This window comes from Scylla paramamosain, chromosome 5 (genome assembly GCF_035594125.1).
Source record: "Scylla paramamosain isolate STU-SP2022 chromosome 5, ASM3559412v1, whole genome shotgun sequence".
Taxonomy (NCBI): Eukaryota; Metazoa; Arthropoda; class Malacostraca; order Decapoda; family Portunidae; genus Scylla; species Scylla paramamosain.
This window is the reverse complement of record NC_087155.1, coordinates 19,623,831-19,637,124: the sequence shown is the minus strand read 5'-3', so window position 1 is coordinate 19,637,124 and position 13,294 is coordinate 19,623,831. Positions and strand designations below refer to the sequence as shown.

General features: G+C 37.6%; 1 protein-coding gene across 7 annotated transcripts in view; it reads right to left on the bottom strand.

Moving 5' to 3' along the window:
- Positions 1-386: 386 nt before the first annotated feature.
- Positions 387-13,294, bottom strand: part of LOC135100634 (ketosamine-3-kinase-like) — a 60,318-nt gene continuing 47,410 nt past the window's right edge. For 4 of the 7 annotated variants that reach the window (XR_010268847.1, XR_010268850.1, XR_010268845.1 and 1 more), the window contains 5 exons: positions 11,564-11,705; positions 8,579-8,753; positions 4,216-4,330; positions 2,732-3,062; positions 387-1,589 (listed from right to left, as the gene is read on the bottom strand). Coding sequence is in view for 1 of the 7 variants with exons in the window: in XM_064003705.1 (XP_063859775.1) it covers positions 4,267-4,330; positions 8,579-8,753; positions 11,564-11,705 (381 nt within the window). In the remaining 6 variants the exon portion in view is untranslated. The remainder of the gene's footprint in view (positions 1,590-2,731; positions 3,063-4,215; positions 4,331-8,578; positions 8,754-11,563; positions 11,706-13,294) is intronic. The other 3 variants (XR_010268849.1, XR_010268848.1, XM_064003705.1) reach the window with 3 other exon arrangements.

Genomic DNA, 13,294 nt, shown 5'->3' with positions numbered 1-13,294 from the left:
GGATGTTGCCTCAATCCCATGATGATTACATGTGATCCCCATGGAAACTGGCTAGAATCATTGGCATGGAAAGGGAAACCCTGAATTGATTGGGTAAAGACTGCCAAAGGAGTCACCACCCATTCCCTGGTCTACTTGTTCCCTTCTCAAACAGGATTTGAATGTAAGGCAACTCCTGTGCCATTTCAAGGCACAGCTGAAGTAATGGCTTGTAATCAGCGTCCCACTAACTGACAGCCCTTGAATCTGTCAAATTAATATATATATATATATATATATATATATATATATATATATATATATATATATATATATATATATATATATATATATATATATATATATATATATATATATATATATGGTGGTCCAAAAAGATGTATCCATTTGTGATAAAGTAGCCTTTATTATTGAAAGGAAAACTTTACAATTTTTTTTTCATAGACCTGTCTTACAGATATGCAAGTTTTGTGTGGTTTATTTTTCTTTCCCTGTATACCACCATTTTGTGAGCACAGCTCAATAGTTTATAATGTGCTCAATCCAAGCTCTTTGGCACTGAATCACTGTGGCTACTCTCACATTGAAGTTTCTAATGACCCTGTCCAACATGTCTTGGAGAATTCTCTTAATCTCTGTTTGAATGTTATTCTTGAGTACAGCAATAGTTTGGAGATTGTTAGCATAGACCCTGTCTTTTAGGTATCCCCACAGAAAATAATTCAAAGGGGACAGGTCTGGAGAATGTGCAGGCCAAGGATGGTCTGTACAATGGGAGATAAGCCTGTCTTCAGGGAAGTAGCAATGGAGGTATTCCAGTGAAGCATCAGAGCAATGCAGTTACTCCATCCTGCTCACAGTATCCATGTCCACTCCTCACTTGTGCCTCAGTGCCGGGATGAATTTTCTTCTCATTAGTCCAATGTATTGCTCTGTGTTCACAGTTACTGGACGTGCATCAGCATCCTTGAACCAGTATGGCCCGAGAATGCCATTACGACCCAACGCACACCAAACAGTTGTGGGCGATACTGATATTCATGAGGCTGAGCCACATAGCCCAAAAGCAAATATTCTGTTTGTTCACATGACCATTAAGGTGGAAATTTGCCTTGTCAATGAAAAAAGTCCAAGAAATCAAGATGGTCTTCGATTCTCTGACTGATGGTTTGCCCAAAGGCACATTTCTCAGCCTTATTTGCATTGGTCTGATGTTGTAACATCTGTATCTTATATGGAAACAGGTGAAGATCCTGGCACATTATGCATATAACTGAACTCCTTGAAAGATCAGTCTCCAGGGACAAACATCTAGTAGATTTCCTTGGAGACTGCTCCAAATGCTGTCTCACAGTCACAATGTTATTTTTTGTCCTGACTGACCGTGGCCAGCCACTGCGACCTTCATTGTTATCCTGTACACTTCCCGTCTCCCTGAATTTGTCCAGGAGGCGCTTTATTGTGAATCAGGTTGGAGCGTTTCTCCCTGGAAAGTCCCTCCGAAATTGTCATTGAGTTTGGACAAAAGGAGACCTCTACAATCTTGATCCTCTCCTGCACAGAATATCTTGTTGCCTGTTCCATTTCACCTGAAACACAGAAGCCTGGGTTAATTTTTCTAGAAATTATAGTGATAATAAAATGGATACATCTTTTTGGACCACCTGATATATATATATATATATATATATATATATATATATATATATATATATATATATATATATATATATATATATATATATATATATATATATATATATATATATAAAACACAGGTGTTGAGACCAACTTTGGTGGAGTGAGGTTTTATTCTTGCAATGTTTTGCCTCATGACTGATGGAATTTTCAAGTGAACTGGAAAGGTGGTGAGTATATCTTTAAGCAAGTAGCATTAAAAAGACAAAATCCAACGATGAACCTGGTCAGCAGAAGACATGAATCCATTCAATGCATACAGTCATAATGACCAGTCAAAGGTACTGTGATCAAAGAATGGTAGTAGTGTAGCTTACACCGGTGACCCATCTTGTAAATATTCTGTCATGCAGAAGGACGTGTATGGACAACGCAGGTGTCAAGTTAGACCAACTTTGGAGGAATGAGATTTATTTTTGCAACGTTTTGCTGTATAAGTGATGGTGTAGCCTATGCTACTACCACTCTTTGATTACAATACCTTCGACTGGTTGTTGTGACAGTATGCATCAGATGGATTCGTGGCTTCTACTGGCCAGGTTCATCATTGGACTTTTAGCTTTTAAATACCACCCACTTTAGGATTTACTCACCACTTTTCCAGTTCACTTGAAAATGCCATCCGTCATGCAGTGAAAAGTTGCAAGAATAAAACCTCACTCCACCAAAGTTGGTTTAATTTGACACCTGCGCTGTCCCTACATGTTCTTCACATACAGTCACACAGTGTTCCCCTGCCTATTCATAGTTCAGCATTTGCAGCTTTGCATATTCAAGGATTTTTTCCCTAACCTAACCTAACTAATAGGGAATTTTCAGTTGCCAGATGTCACCACGGGCTCAGTCTTTCAACCCAAAGTCTTGATTATTCTTTCAATTATTGTAAATTACATGGTTTTTTTCTGGGACTGTAACAGCTACACATCAATGCAATAGCAATATTCCATTGGTATTCCCTATTCAACACAATCCTGAACACAGCAATGTATTGTTCCTTTATGACTTTAAGAAGGTTCATGTTTTTAACACTTACACACTAATGCAACACTCTTTCTCTCTGTCTCTCGCTCAGATGAGAGAGAGAGAGAGAGAGAGAGAGAGAGAGAGAGAGAGAGAGAGAGAGAGAGAGAGAGAGAGAGAGAGAGAGAGAGAGAGAGAGAGAGAGAGAGAGAGAGAGAGAGAGAGAGAGAGAGAGAGAGAGAGAGAGAGAGAGAGAGAGAGAGAGAGAGAGAGAGAGAGAGAGAGAGAGAGAGAGAGAGAGAGAGAGAGAGAGAGAGAGAGAGAGAGAGGGGGGGGGGGGTGCGGCAAACAGCAACCAATCCCAGGAGTCACCCATGTATCCCTGCAGAGCATGCAGCTAGCCTCTGTGGGAGAAAAAAATAAAAAAACCCTTACCACTTTTTAAAAGTATTCTGTTGCCTGCATGTCAGCCAACTCTCCCCACATTTTAAGACCTACAATATTTGTAACATAAAGCAAGTGTTCGATAATTTTGAAATGTGCCATAATTTGCGAGCAGTTAGCTTGTAAAATAAAACAAGTGTTCAAAAGCCTTAATGGAGTTGTACCCAAAATTTGATAAACAGAGGTTCGTTATATTGAGGGTTTACTGTACATATCAGTTTAGTTCCCTTACATCTTACAGTGTACTGAATTTTTCTTTTTAATTAAAACATTATGTACAATACTATACATATAATTGTTTCTTATTGTGTTAAAATAAATTTTAAATGTGCTCAATAAGTGAGATGTACATCTTATGGTTTAAACTATAAACATAGTTTATGAGCCTTGTAGGGGTGGTTTCCCAGATTCATGGATTTTCACTCTTCATGGGAAGCTTTGGAACGTAAACCCCCGCAAATACCAGGAGAACACTGTGTGTGTGTGTGTGTGTGTGTGTGTGTGTGTGTGTGTGTGTGTGTGTGTGTGTGTGTGTGTATATATATATATATATATATATATATATATATATATATATATATATATATATATATATATATATATATATATATATATATATATATATAAACTCACGGTGGTAGGCAATAAGGTCAGAATTTCATTCATAGAAGTAAAGGGGCAAACTTTCAAATATGTATCTTAAAGGGTATTTAACCAAACTAATGAAGAATATAATTGACATGTCTTATCAAATGACTATGAAGTCACAGTGCGAAGATGATATGATTATAAGTAGAGCTACTTCAGTGAACCAAACACTCAACCTCTTTCCTATACTGCTACCATCGCCCATGTCAAATGAACCACTCTACCACACATGAGTTTCATTGTAGCTATGCCACTGTATTCCAGCATGGTGAATCCTACATTATTTTAGCAGTGCCCTTCTAATTTGTGGTAGACAATTTAGTGTTTGCATAATGCTACATCTTATGCAGTAAGCAATATCCAATAAAGTATCCAGACTTCTAAGTCTAAGATCTGTTTCTGATAACAGCTTTTATTTAAACAACAGACTTTACTAGAAATGAACTAAAATGTCACTGTGCTTACCATACACTGTACCTCCCTGAAACATTCATTTCGGGTCTTAAGCAGGACACTCTAAGAACACAAATCTCGCATCAGTCTCAGGCTTCCACTGCGATACCCACTGCCAAAATGATTCCTGCAATTGTCAACATATGTCAAGATTTTAGGAGGGGCAAAAACTTAACAAGAAGATAAACATACTAAACATAATTTCACTACTATATTTTAATCACCATTTACTAAGGCCCTAGGAAAAAGCTATCTTCCTTAAAATTCATGCATTAAATGAAAATGTGTTAGAATCATATTTACTTACTGACCTTCATTATCTAAGTTAAGGAAATTCTTATGAATCAGAATCAAATCCCAACTATGTCATAAAGTGTAGCTGTGCAAATGTGATAAAGTGCTCCTATCTCCAAAAAGATAACAAAGAATGTTTTGAAATTAATAAAAAGTTGTGAGTTGAGTGTATCAGCTTAAACAGTTGCCACCACCACTACAATCAGAACAGGTTAGGCAATAGATGTCTAAAACTTTGGTGACAGCCTACCTCAGGAACTCAATTTTGTTTTGCAGCAATTTATAAGCATGAAATCCTGTTTAGTCCTCAGGACTGAGCAGGCCAACAGAAACAATATTACTGACTACTGTCAGGAAAATTATATTTCCTTACATTTTTTTTTTCTTTACAATGTCTTACTGTGTTCAGTGTTGTATCACAAAACCTAAGGTACCAATATTTTCTTTTCCTTCTTCACATTTATACATCATGATCATGTCACCTTGTTTTTGTTTCTCCTTTACTGTTAGGAGATTCAGTTTGTCAAGAATTTTTTAATTGCTAAGATCTTTTAAGTCTGGTACCAATTCTGTAGCTGCTCTTTGCACTTTCTCTAGATTTTTCAATGTTTTTTTTTTTTCAGATGTGGATTCAAAACTACTGCTGCATATCCAAGTGTTGGTCTTACAAATGCTGTGATTATTTTCTTTAATTTCCTCATCTATGTATTTAAATGCCATCCTCATATTTGCCAACAAGTGCTCCATGTTCCTTACTTTGTCATTTACATGGAATTCAGGTGATGGGCTGCTTTTTATTATTACACCTTGGACTTTTTCCTTTCCAGAGGCTTGGACTGTATTGATATCCAATTTATAATTCAGGTCTCTTTCAACTTCTGCCAAACCTTATCACATGACATTTATCTACAGCAAAATGTGTGTGTGTGTGTGTGTGTGTGTGTGTGTGTGTGTGTGTGTGTGTGTGTGTGTGTGTGTGTGTGGGAAGCTGCATTACTTGATGTTGCTTAAACATAAACTCTTCTTTATTTTATTCCCATGCCTCCTCATCTGTCTCTCTCTCTCCTCCACCTGTGGTACTAAGTCATTTCTGTCTATTCTTTCCATATTGTTTACTAATTTGTACATTGTTATTATATCTTCTTTCTCTTCTCTCTTGTAGTGTTGGTAATCCCATCTCCAAGTCTTTCTTCATAGCTTAAGTCTTTCAATTCTCGTACCATCTTCATTGCTATCCTCTGTATTCTTTTCAGTTTCCACTTATCTTTTTTCTATCTGGAGCCCAAACTACTGCTGTGTATTCCAACTCAGGATGTATCATGCTTGTTATAATTTTCTTCATCATTTCTTTATCTGAATAGTTAAACACCACATTAATGTTTGTTAACAAGCTGTATGTAGACCCGAATTTATGTGTCCTTCAGGTGATTATGTGTCCTGAATCATTACTCCAAAATCTTTTTCTTCATTACTTTTCATTATTATTTCTTCTCCCATTTTATACTTCCATGAAGGCCTTTTTTTTACTTTTTTTGTATTTCCAACACATGAAATTTTCTGGCATTAAATTCTAGTTTAAATCTTTGGCTCCATGCATGTATCTTGCCAATATCCTTTTGTAACTCCTTGTAGTCACTTTCATCTTTTATTATTTTCATTATTTTTGCATCATCAACAAACAGGTTTAAATAACTATTTAGATTATCTGTCATATCATTTACATATATTTGAAAAATAATAGATGCCACCACAGAACATCGTCACTTTGTGCCAACTTGAATTAGTGTCTCTGATTACTGTTCTTATTTCCCTCCCTTGTAAATAATCCTCCATCCATCTCAATGTTGCTCCCTTTAGTCATTCTCCATTCTCTAGCCTCCACACAAGGCTTTTGTGAGGAATTTTATCAAGTGCTTTTTGAGATCCAGGTATACCACATCAACCATTTGTTCCTCTCCTACATTCCCATCAATTACCTTCATACAGAAGCTCAATATTTTTGACACAGGATCTCTCTTTCCTGAATCTAAATTGCTTTTCTGTAATCATCTTTTCATCTTCTAAATATTCCACCCATCTCTTTCATTACTATTTCACAAAGCTTGCTTATAATAATTGTTAGTGACAATGGTCTATAATTTAATGGTTCCACTTTATTTCCCCCTTTGTACACTGGCACTATGTTAGCTCTTTTCCATTTCCTTGGTACTTTTTCTTCTCTCAACAAGCTATTAATTATATCTCATATGGGTTTCCATTTGTTCTCTGCATTCTTTTAATATCCATCCATTTACTTGATCTGGTCCCATAGCTTTTCTAACATCCAGCTCTTCCAGCAGTTTCTTGATTTCTTGTCTCTTTACTTATATCTCCTGTATCCCCTCACTTTGTGAAACCACTTTCAGTGCCACAAATTCAGTTTCCTTTGTAAACATAGATTGAAAACTCTCATTCATTAGTTCACTCATCTCCTCAGTAGTTTCATAAATTCTTCCTTCCCTTTTTAACTTGTTTATGCCATCCTTATGCTTCATTTTCCCATTTATGTATCTGTGGAAGAGTTTGGGTTCTTCCTTGCATTTTCTTACTATGTCACTTTCAAAGTTTCTTCTCTTTTTCTTATACTATATTCATTCCTTGCCTTTCTGTATTCTTCTCTAACATTTCTGTTCTGTTGTCTCATCATTTTCTTCCATGCCCTGTCCTTCTTTTTTTGTTTCTACACACCTGGCATTATACCATTCATGTTTCCAAATTTTCACTTTATAACTTGGCACAAACTGTTGCACCCCCTCTCTATACTTGCTCAAAAATATTATGTATTTTTCTTGCACTATTTTACCTTCAAATAGCTCTTTCCATTTTACTTTTCCATAAAATTTTTAAAGTTCTGCAAAGTTTGCCTTCTGTCTCCCATTTCCATATTGTTCATTCCTGTGCAACACTTTTTCCTCCTGTGGTACTGTTTCTATTATCACATAACCACTTCTTTCCAGTGGACTCAGACAATTTATGCTTGGTCTACTTTCTGGGGTTTCTGTAAACACAAACTCCAACTGTGATGGTTCTTCTTCTCTGCATCTTATATGCTCATTCACCCATTGTCTCATTGTATTCACCATCATGGTTTGCATAAGTTTTTCACTCTATGTCCCAACATTTTCCTTCACTTCCATCTCCTCCCAGTTAATTCCTTTAGCATTGAAGTCACCTATTAAGTGCACTTTGTTACTTTTCCTTATCATTTCCTCTATACTATTTTTTTTAATCTTTGCATACTTTTAAATTTATTGGTCTCCCATGCATTAGTTTTTGGTGGTATGTATGTCACAATGATTTTCCTTTTTCAGTTCATTTGACCTTAATTACAACACTCAATGTTTCTGCCATTCCATCACCATATTCCACTTCCTCAACAACAATATCCTCTTTTACCAATATCATCACTCTTCCTCCTCCCTTTCTTTTTCTGTCTCTTCTCCATGTGCTATATCCTTCCTTTGCAAATCCCAACTATATTTCCTCTTTTAGTTTGGTTTCTACTTAACATACCACATCTAGTTTATTGTTCTTTAAGTAGTCTTTAAGTTCCAATAGGCTCAACACCAAACCATCTATATTAGTATACATAAGTGTGTGTGTGTGTGTGTGTGTGTGTGTGTGTGTGTGTGTGTGTGTGTGTGTGTGTGTGTGTGTGTGTGTGTGTGTGTGTGTGTGTGTGTGTGTGTGTGTGTGTGTGTGTGTGTGTGTGTGTGTGTGTGTGTGTGTGTGTGTGTGTGTGTGTGTGTGTGTGTGTGTGTATTTTGGTTTGTTGCCTTTTCTGCCCTCGCAATTTTTTGTATGCCTTGATCTGTGGAGGACTGTAGCCCCTGCCCTCCCTGGCTCATACACCTATGATTACTAACACAAAAAATTAATTACTATTAAGCTTCATATGATAATCAGTAAAATCTTCTTGTCTACATGAAAAGAAAAAAAAAAGCTGTGATAAACAATTACTTTTACATTGCTAACAACACAAGCCATTACTAAGAAGCAAATACTTTGTAAGAATGACCAGTATTTCTTGTAAGGTACTGACCAGTGATTCAGATTATGGAACAATTTGTACAGCTTGTGTCTATTATTCCAGCCAGCTGCCTTTGGAATCAGGGCATGATATTCATCCCAGAACTGTCGTGAGAATCCTCCAAACATGGCAGCAATGGCTAAGTCGTACTCATGGTGGCCATAGAATGATGCTGGGTCAAAGATAACTGGAAAAAACAAAGCATGTGGATAGATCACTTTAAACACTGACAGTTTATGTCAACAGACCATTAGAAACAAAACATTCAAACTGAAGGTGCTCATACTACATTTCTCATATATGCTTGCATTGCTTTTCTTGTCCCATCTTAACTCCTGATGTTCCTATGAGACAACTCATTTTCACAACATGCACTCTTGACTGCTGTGCTGTATTCAATGTCCAATTTTTTAGAAATGTAAATATCAGTGTTGCCAGGATATCATTATCTCATAAATGTCTCCTTACATCCATGGACACACTTATCCCTTTCATGCCTCCTACAAATGATCCCATGGCACACTGTAAGGAGGCAACTACCCTCTTACATGGATAAAATAACTTTCCTTCAGTCCAGCAGCTTCACTACTCATTCTCCTTGCTTCACCAGTCTGCTCTGATGCCTGGGATGAAGCAGGTTTCACTGCTTTCACTCTGCTTCATCTGGCTTAGGCTCAGGATTGAAGGTAAGTTTCAACTGACTCAGCTGGCTTCACCAACTTTCTCTAAGGAGTGTCATGTGATCTGGTGGTTAGTTTATGCTGGGGAAGGCAGACAGCAACTGAGTTCTCTCCTGAGCACTTCCTGCCTCTTGTACTCATGGGTGCTCCCTCTGTTTGGACAGCTTTGGAGTCATGGGTTGGCCCTGAGTATCTGCCAACTTCAACCACTATGCCTCTAGACTGGTCTTAGTTTATCCAAGTGTACTGTCTTGGCTAACAGCAAGTTCCCTCTTCCTCAGCAATGAGTGGCACGTCTTGAAGGAGGAGTAATTGTTTCTGGGGTGGGGTTATTTGCTTGTTGGAGCTACCCATGTCTGTCATCCAGGGGCCTCACCATGTTGGAGCATCTATCCCTGTGTTTGTGTTGCAAGTGTTCAGTGACAAAACTTGGGTTGGTTATCTTTGTCTTTATAAATATATTAATGGCTTCCAGGATCTTTGCTTCATCAACCTTCTCATTTACTCTGATCCTTGACAGTGGCAATCCTTATTGACTGTACAGCAGGTGACTGTTTCAGCCACTGTAGTGCATCTTGCATTGTCTGTGGTCCAGAAATATAGAGTTTTGGCATTCTTATTCTTTCTTGTTAGTTGTTGCTGGTATAAGCTTCTGGTGTTGCTAAGGAAAGATGATGCTACCTGCAAATTTCCTTAGTTTTCAAAGAAACTTGTTTGGGCAAAGTAACCCTTAAGCATTTTGTGTGCCACTATACACATGTGTATACACATGTGTATACATTAGTAAAGCACACCCTTCTTTTCCTCTTCCCTTACTTTTCTCATCCATAACACACCATGCCACTCCTTCCAATCCCAGCCACAACTCACTTTCATTCCATTTCATTCTTATAATGTAAATAGAGTACAATAACTCTGGAGCAAGTGATATAATGTGTACTGACCCTAAAAATCATCCAATAAAATTCTGCATAAACATTTCATCAGCAAAGTCAATACTTCATAGTATAACAATTGCAACTGGACAGAAAGCTGGCTGTCAATGCAAACTAGCATCAAATAATTATAAATTAAAATTCATCAGATGGTACTGGTGTTAGCAGTGGCATCTTTCAAGGTAAAGTTTTAGGACACATACTTCATATGATGAGGAGCAGGGATGGCTTGTGGCTTCAATTAGTGGAGGTGCTGCTTTACAGAAATTTTTAGGCATTGTTTTACTATTGTATAACAGAAAACAGGCATACAGAGATAAAATTCATATATAATGATAAAATATTAAACAAAAAATGTATTTATATACTTTAAATATATTTATATGACATCTACAATTCATCACATTCAAATACTCTCGATACTGTACACAGTTTTTAAGCACTATACATGCTGATGCATAACATAAACACAAAGTTGTGATAAAAAAAAAGTCAGCCCGACAGATGTACATCCAAAGTGCATACCATCAGCTGGATCTACACTACACACTTCCCCCCTCTCTCTCTCTCTCTCTCTCTCTCTCTCTCTCTCAGTATCTATAAAGTGAACTAAACAAACTACCCCATAGTTTGCATTAAAGTGGTTCATTTCAACAACATAAATTGATGCATATGTCTCAGCTTCTTGTCCTTCAGAAATTAAAAGTAACAAATGCCAGTGTTCACTGATTTTTCTTTTACTGTTTTTACACCAAAAAAGTCCAGTTAAGTTGGCATGATGTATCCCTCAGCATGCACTTGATGCTGTTCTCCCCCCACATTTCACACCCCAGCCTGCATGTCAGCCAACCTTTCTACTTCAACCATGAAACATTACTTCCCACACAAATAAGATAAGAACTGCATGAGCAACTGCTCTCTCTCTCACTTGGACAAGTGTGCCTGAGTGCAACAGCTAAACACTGCATCACTAAAACTATGGAGTACACAATTTCATGTAAGGATTTTTGTATTTTTTTCATGAATGAGATGATAGCTACTGACATTAAGCATTATGGTTATTGATACTAGTATTGAATATAATGTATAAAGATTTCAAGAAAAAAAATGAAAGGCAAAAAGAAACATTACATTTTATGTTATTGAGTGAATATAGGGATGCTGCAGTTCTGCAGTGCCTATACATGAACTACCACTGATTGGGGTTGGAGAGAGAGAGAGAGAGAGAGAGAGAGAGAGAGAGAGAGAGAGAGAGAGAGAGAGAGAGAGAGAGAGAGAGAGAGAGAGAGAGAGAGAGAGAGAGAGAGAGAGAGAGAGAGAGAGAGAGAGAGAGAGAGAGAGAGAGAGAGATGGAATGACATGCAAAATCCAGTACAACTCACCTGGGCCATCTGCCATCTCTGCTGCATTGCCACTCCACAGGTCACCATGGAGGAGGGATGGGAACACTTCAACACCTGAGAAATATTGTGGTATCTTCAACTGCAGGTGGGACCACAATTCATTCGCTTCTCGATCTCCATACTGGTAAAAATACAGGCAACTTTTTATTTTCATTATTCTAGAATAACAACACATACAACACTAATATGTGCCAAACCATACAAGAAATTATGGATTCAAGCTTGACAAAGTTTGATTTAAAAGAGATAAAAAGAAATGGTTCTCAAGTAGAGTGGTAGATAAATAGAATACTCAATAATCAGGTTGTTAGTGCTGAGTCATTAGGGAGTTTTAGAAGATTTGACAATTTTATGGATGAAGATGACAGGTGAAAACAGGAAAATAGGTTTCTTGCAGGGACTGCCATGTGTGGGCCATGTGGCTTATTGCAGCTTCCCTTGTTTTTTTATGTTGTTATACAGGAATTTCTTTTGGTCACAACTTGTCACATCCTACACCAAGAGATTTCTTTTTCAAGCTCCAACTCTCTTGAATTTGTTATATTTTTCAGCTGAAAATCTTATAACAATACACAAGAGGTGAACATATGTAAACATTATATAAATATCTGGGTGTAGTTAATCCTTAGCCAGGCAGCAGTAGTCACTATGAAGTCCCCAAATTAGAAAAGTGTCTATTTATAGTTAGTATGCACTGCATTATGGAGTGTTTTAACATGATCTATATTTAAACACTACCACAATAGGGAACAATTGCTACATGCTTATCATATTGTTACAACCACAATTTCCAGCCCCTCTTCACAAAGCTGGACTAGCTTCCCCCAAGTCACCTCCTATGTGACTGGGTGCGGAGCTTAATATGGGTTACAAGGTCCACTTTTGACTCATGCACCCTTCTTACCAACTCTCCTAACACCAGATTACACAAATGAGGTTGCCAGTCTGTTTTACCCACTCACAGACAAGGGAAATACAACAATTACAAGAAACTCTACCAGCTGGGCAAGAATCGCCAACCATGTCTTGAAAGAAACAATTGTAACAAGCAACAAAACATATGGTTAAGGTATAAAACCCTGCTGGATAACTGCCCACATAACAAATCCCCCCAGTGTCCACTGACTTGTTATAGCTTGTAGCCTAGCCACATCTAGAAAGAAACAAATGTAACAAGCAACAAAACATATATGGTCAAGGTATAAAACCTCATATAACAAATTCTCCCACTGTCCACTGATGTGTTATAGCCTCTAGCCTAGCCACGTCTAGAAAGAAACAACTGTAATTAGCAAGAGAATATATATAGTCAAGGTATGAAACACTGCTGGACAATCACCATCTAACAAATCCTCCCACTCTCCACCAACGTCTTATAGCCACTAGCCTAGTCATGTTGTTTACCACCTCCTGGATGGCAGACCTGATCAGGGGCTGAGGAGGGAGTAAATTTCACTACACTGCTAATCACTTAAGTCCTCTGTGGCTTAGCAGCCTCCGTAGCATTTAACACAGAACAAGCTCTCTAACAAGAGACATGACTACAGACAAGGCCCTACAAACACACAGTAGAATAATTCACCTCTCACTGTATAAGAACTTGGCCCACACACACAAACTCCTGAGGAGTCACTTCCCTGGATTTGGAATGTGTCATAACTACACATCCTGGCAGACCACTATGGAGACTCCTATGCTACTTAAATAGGC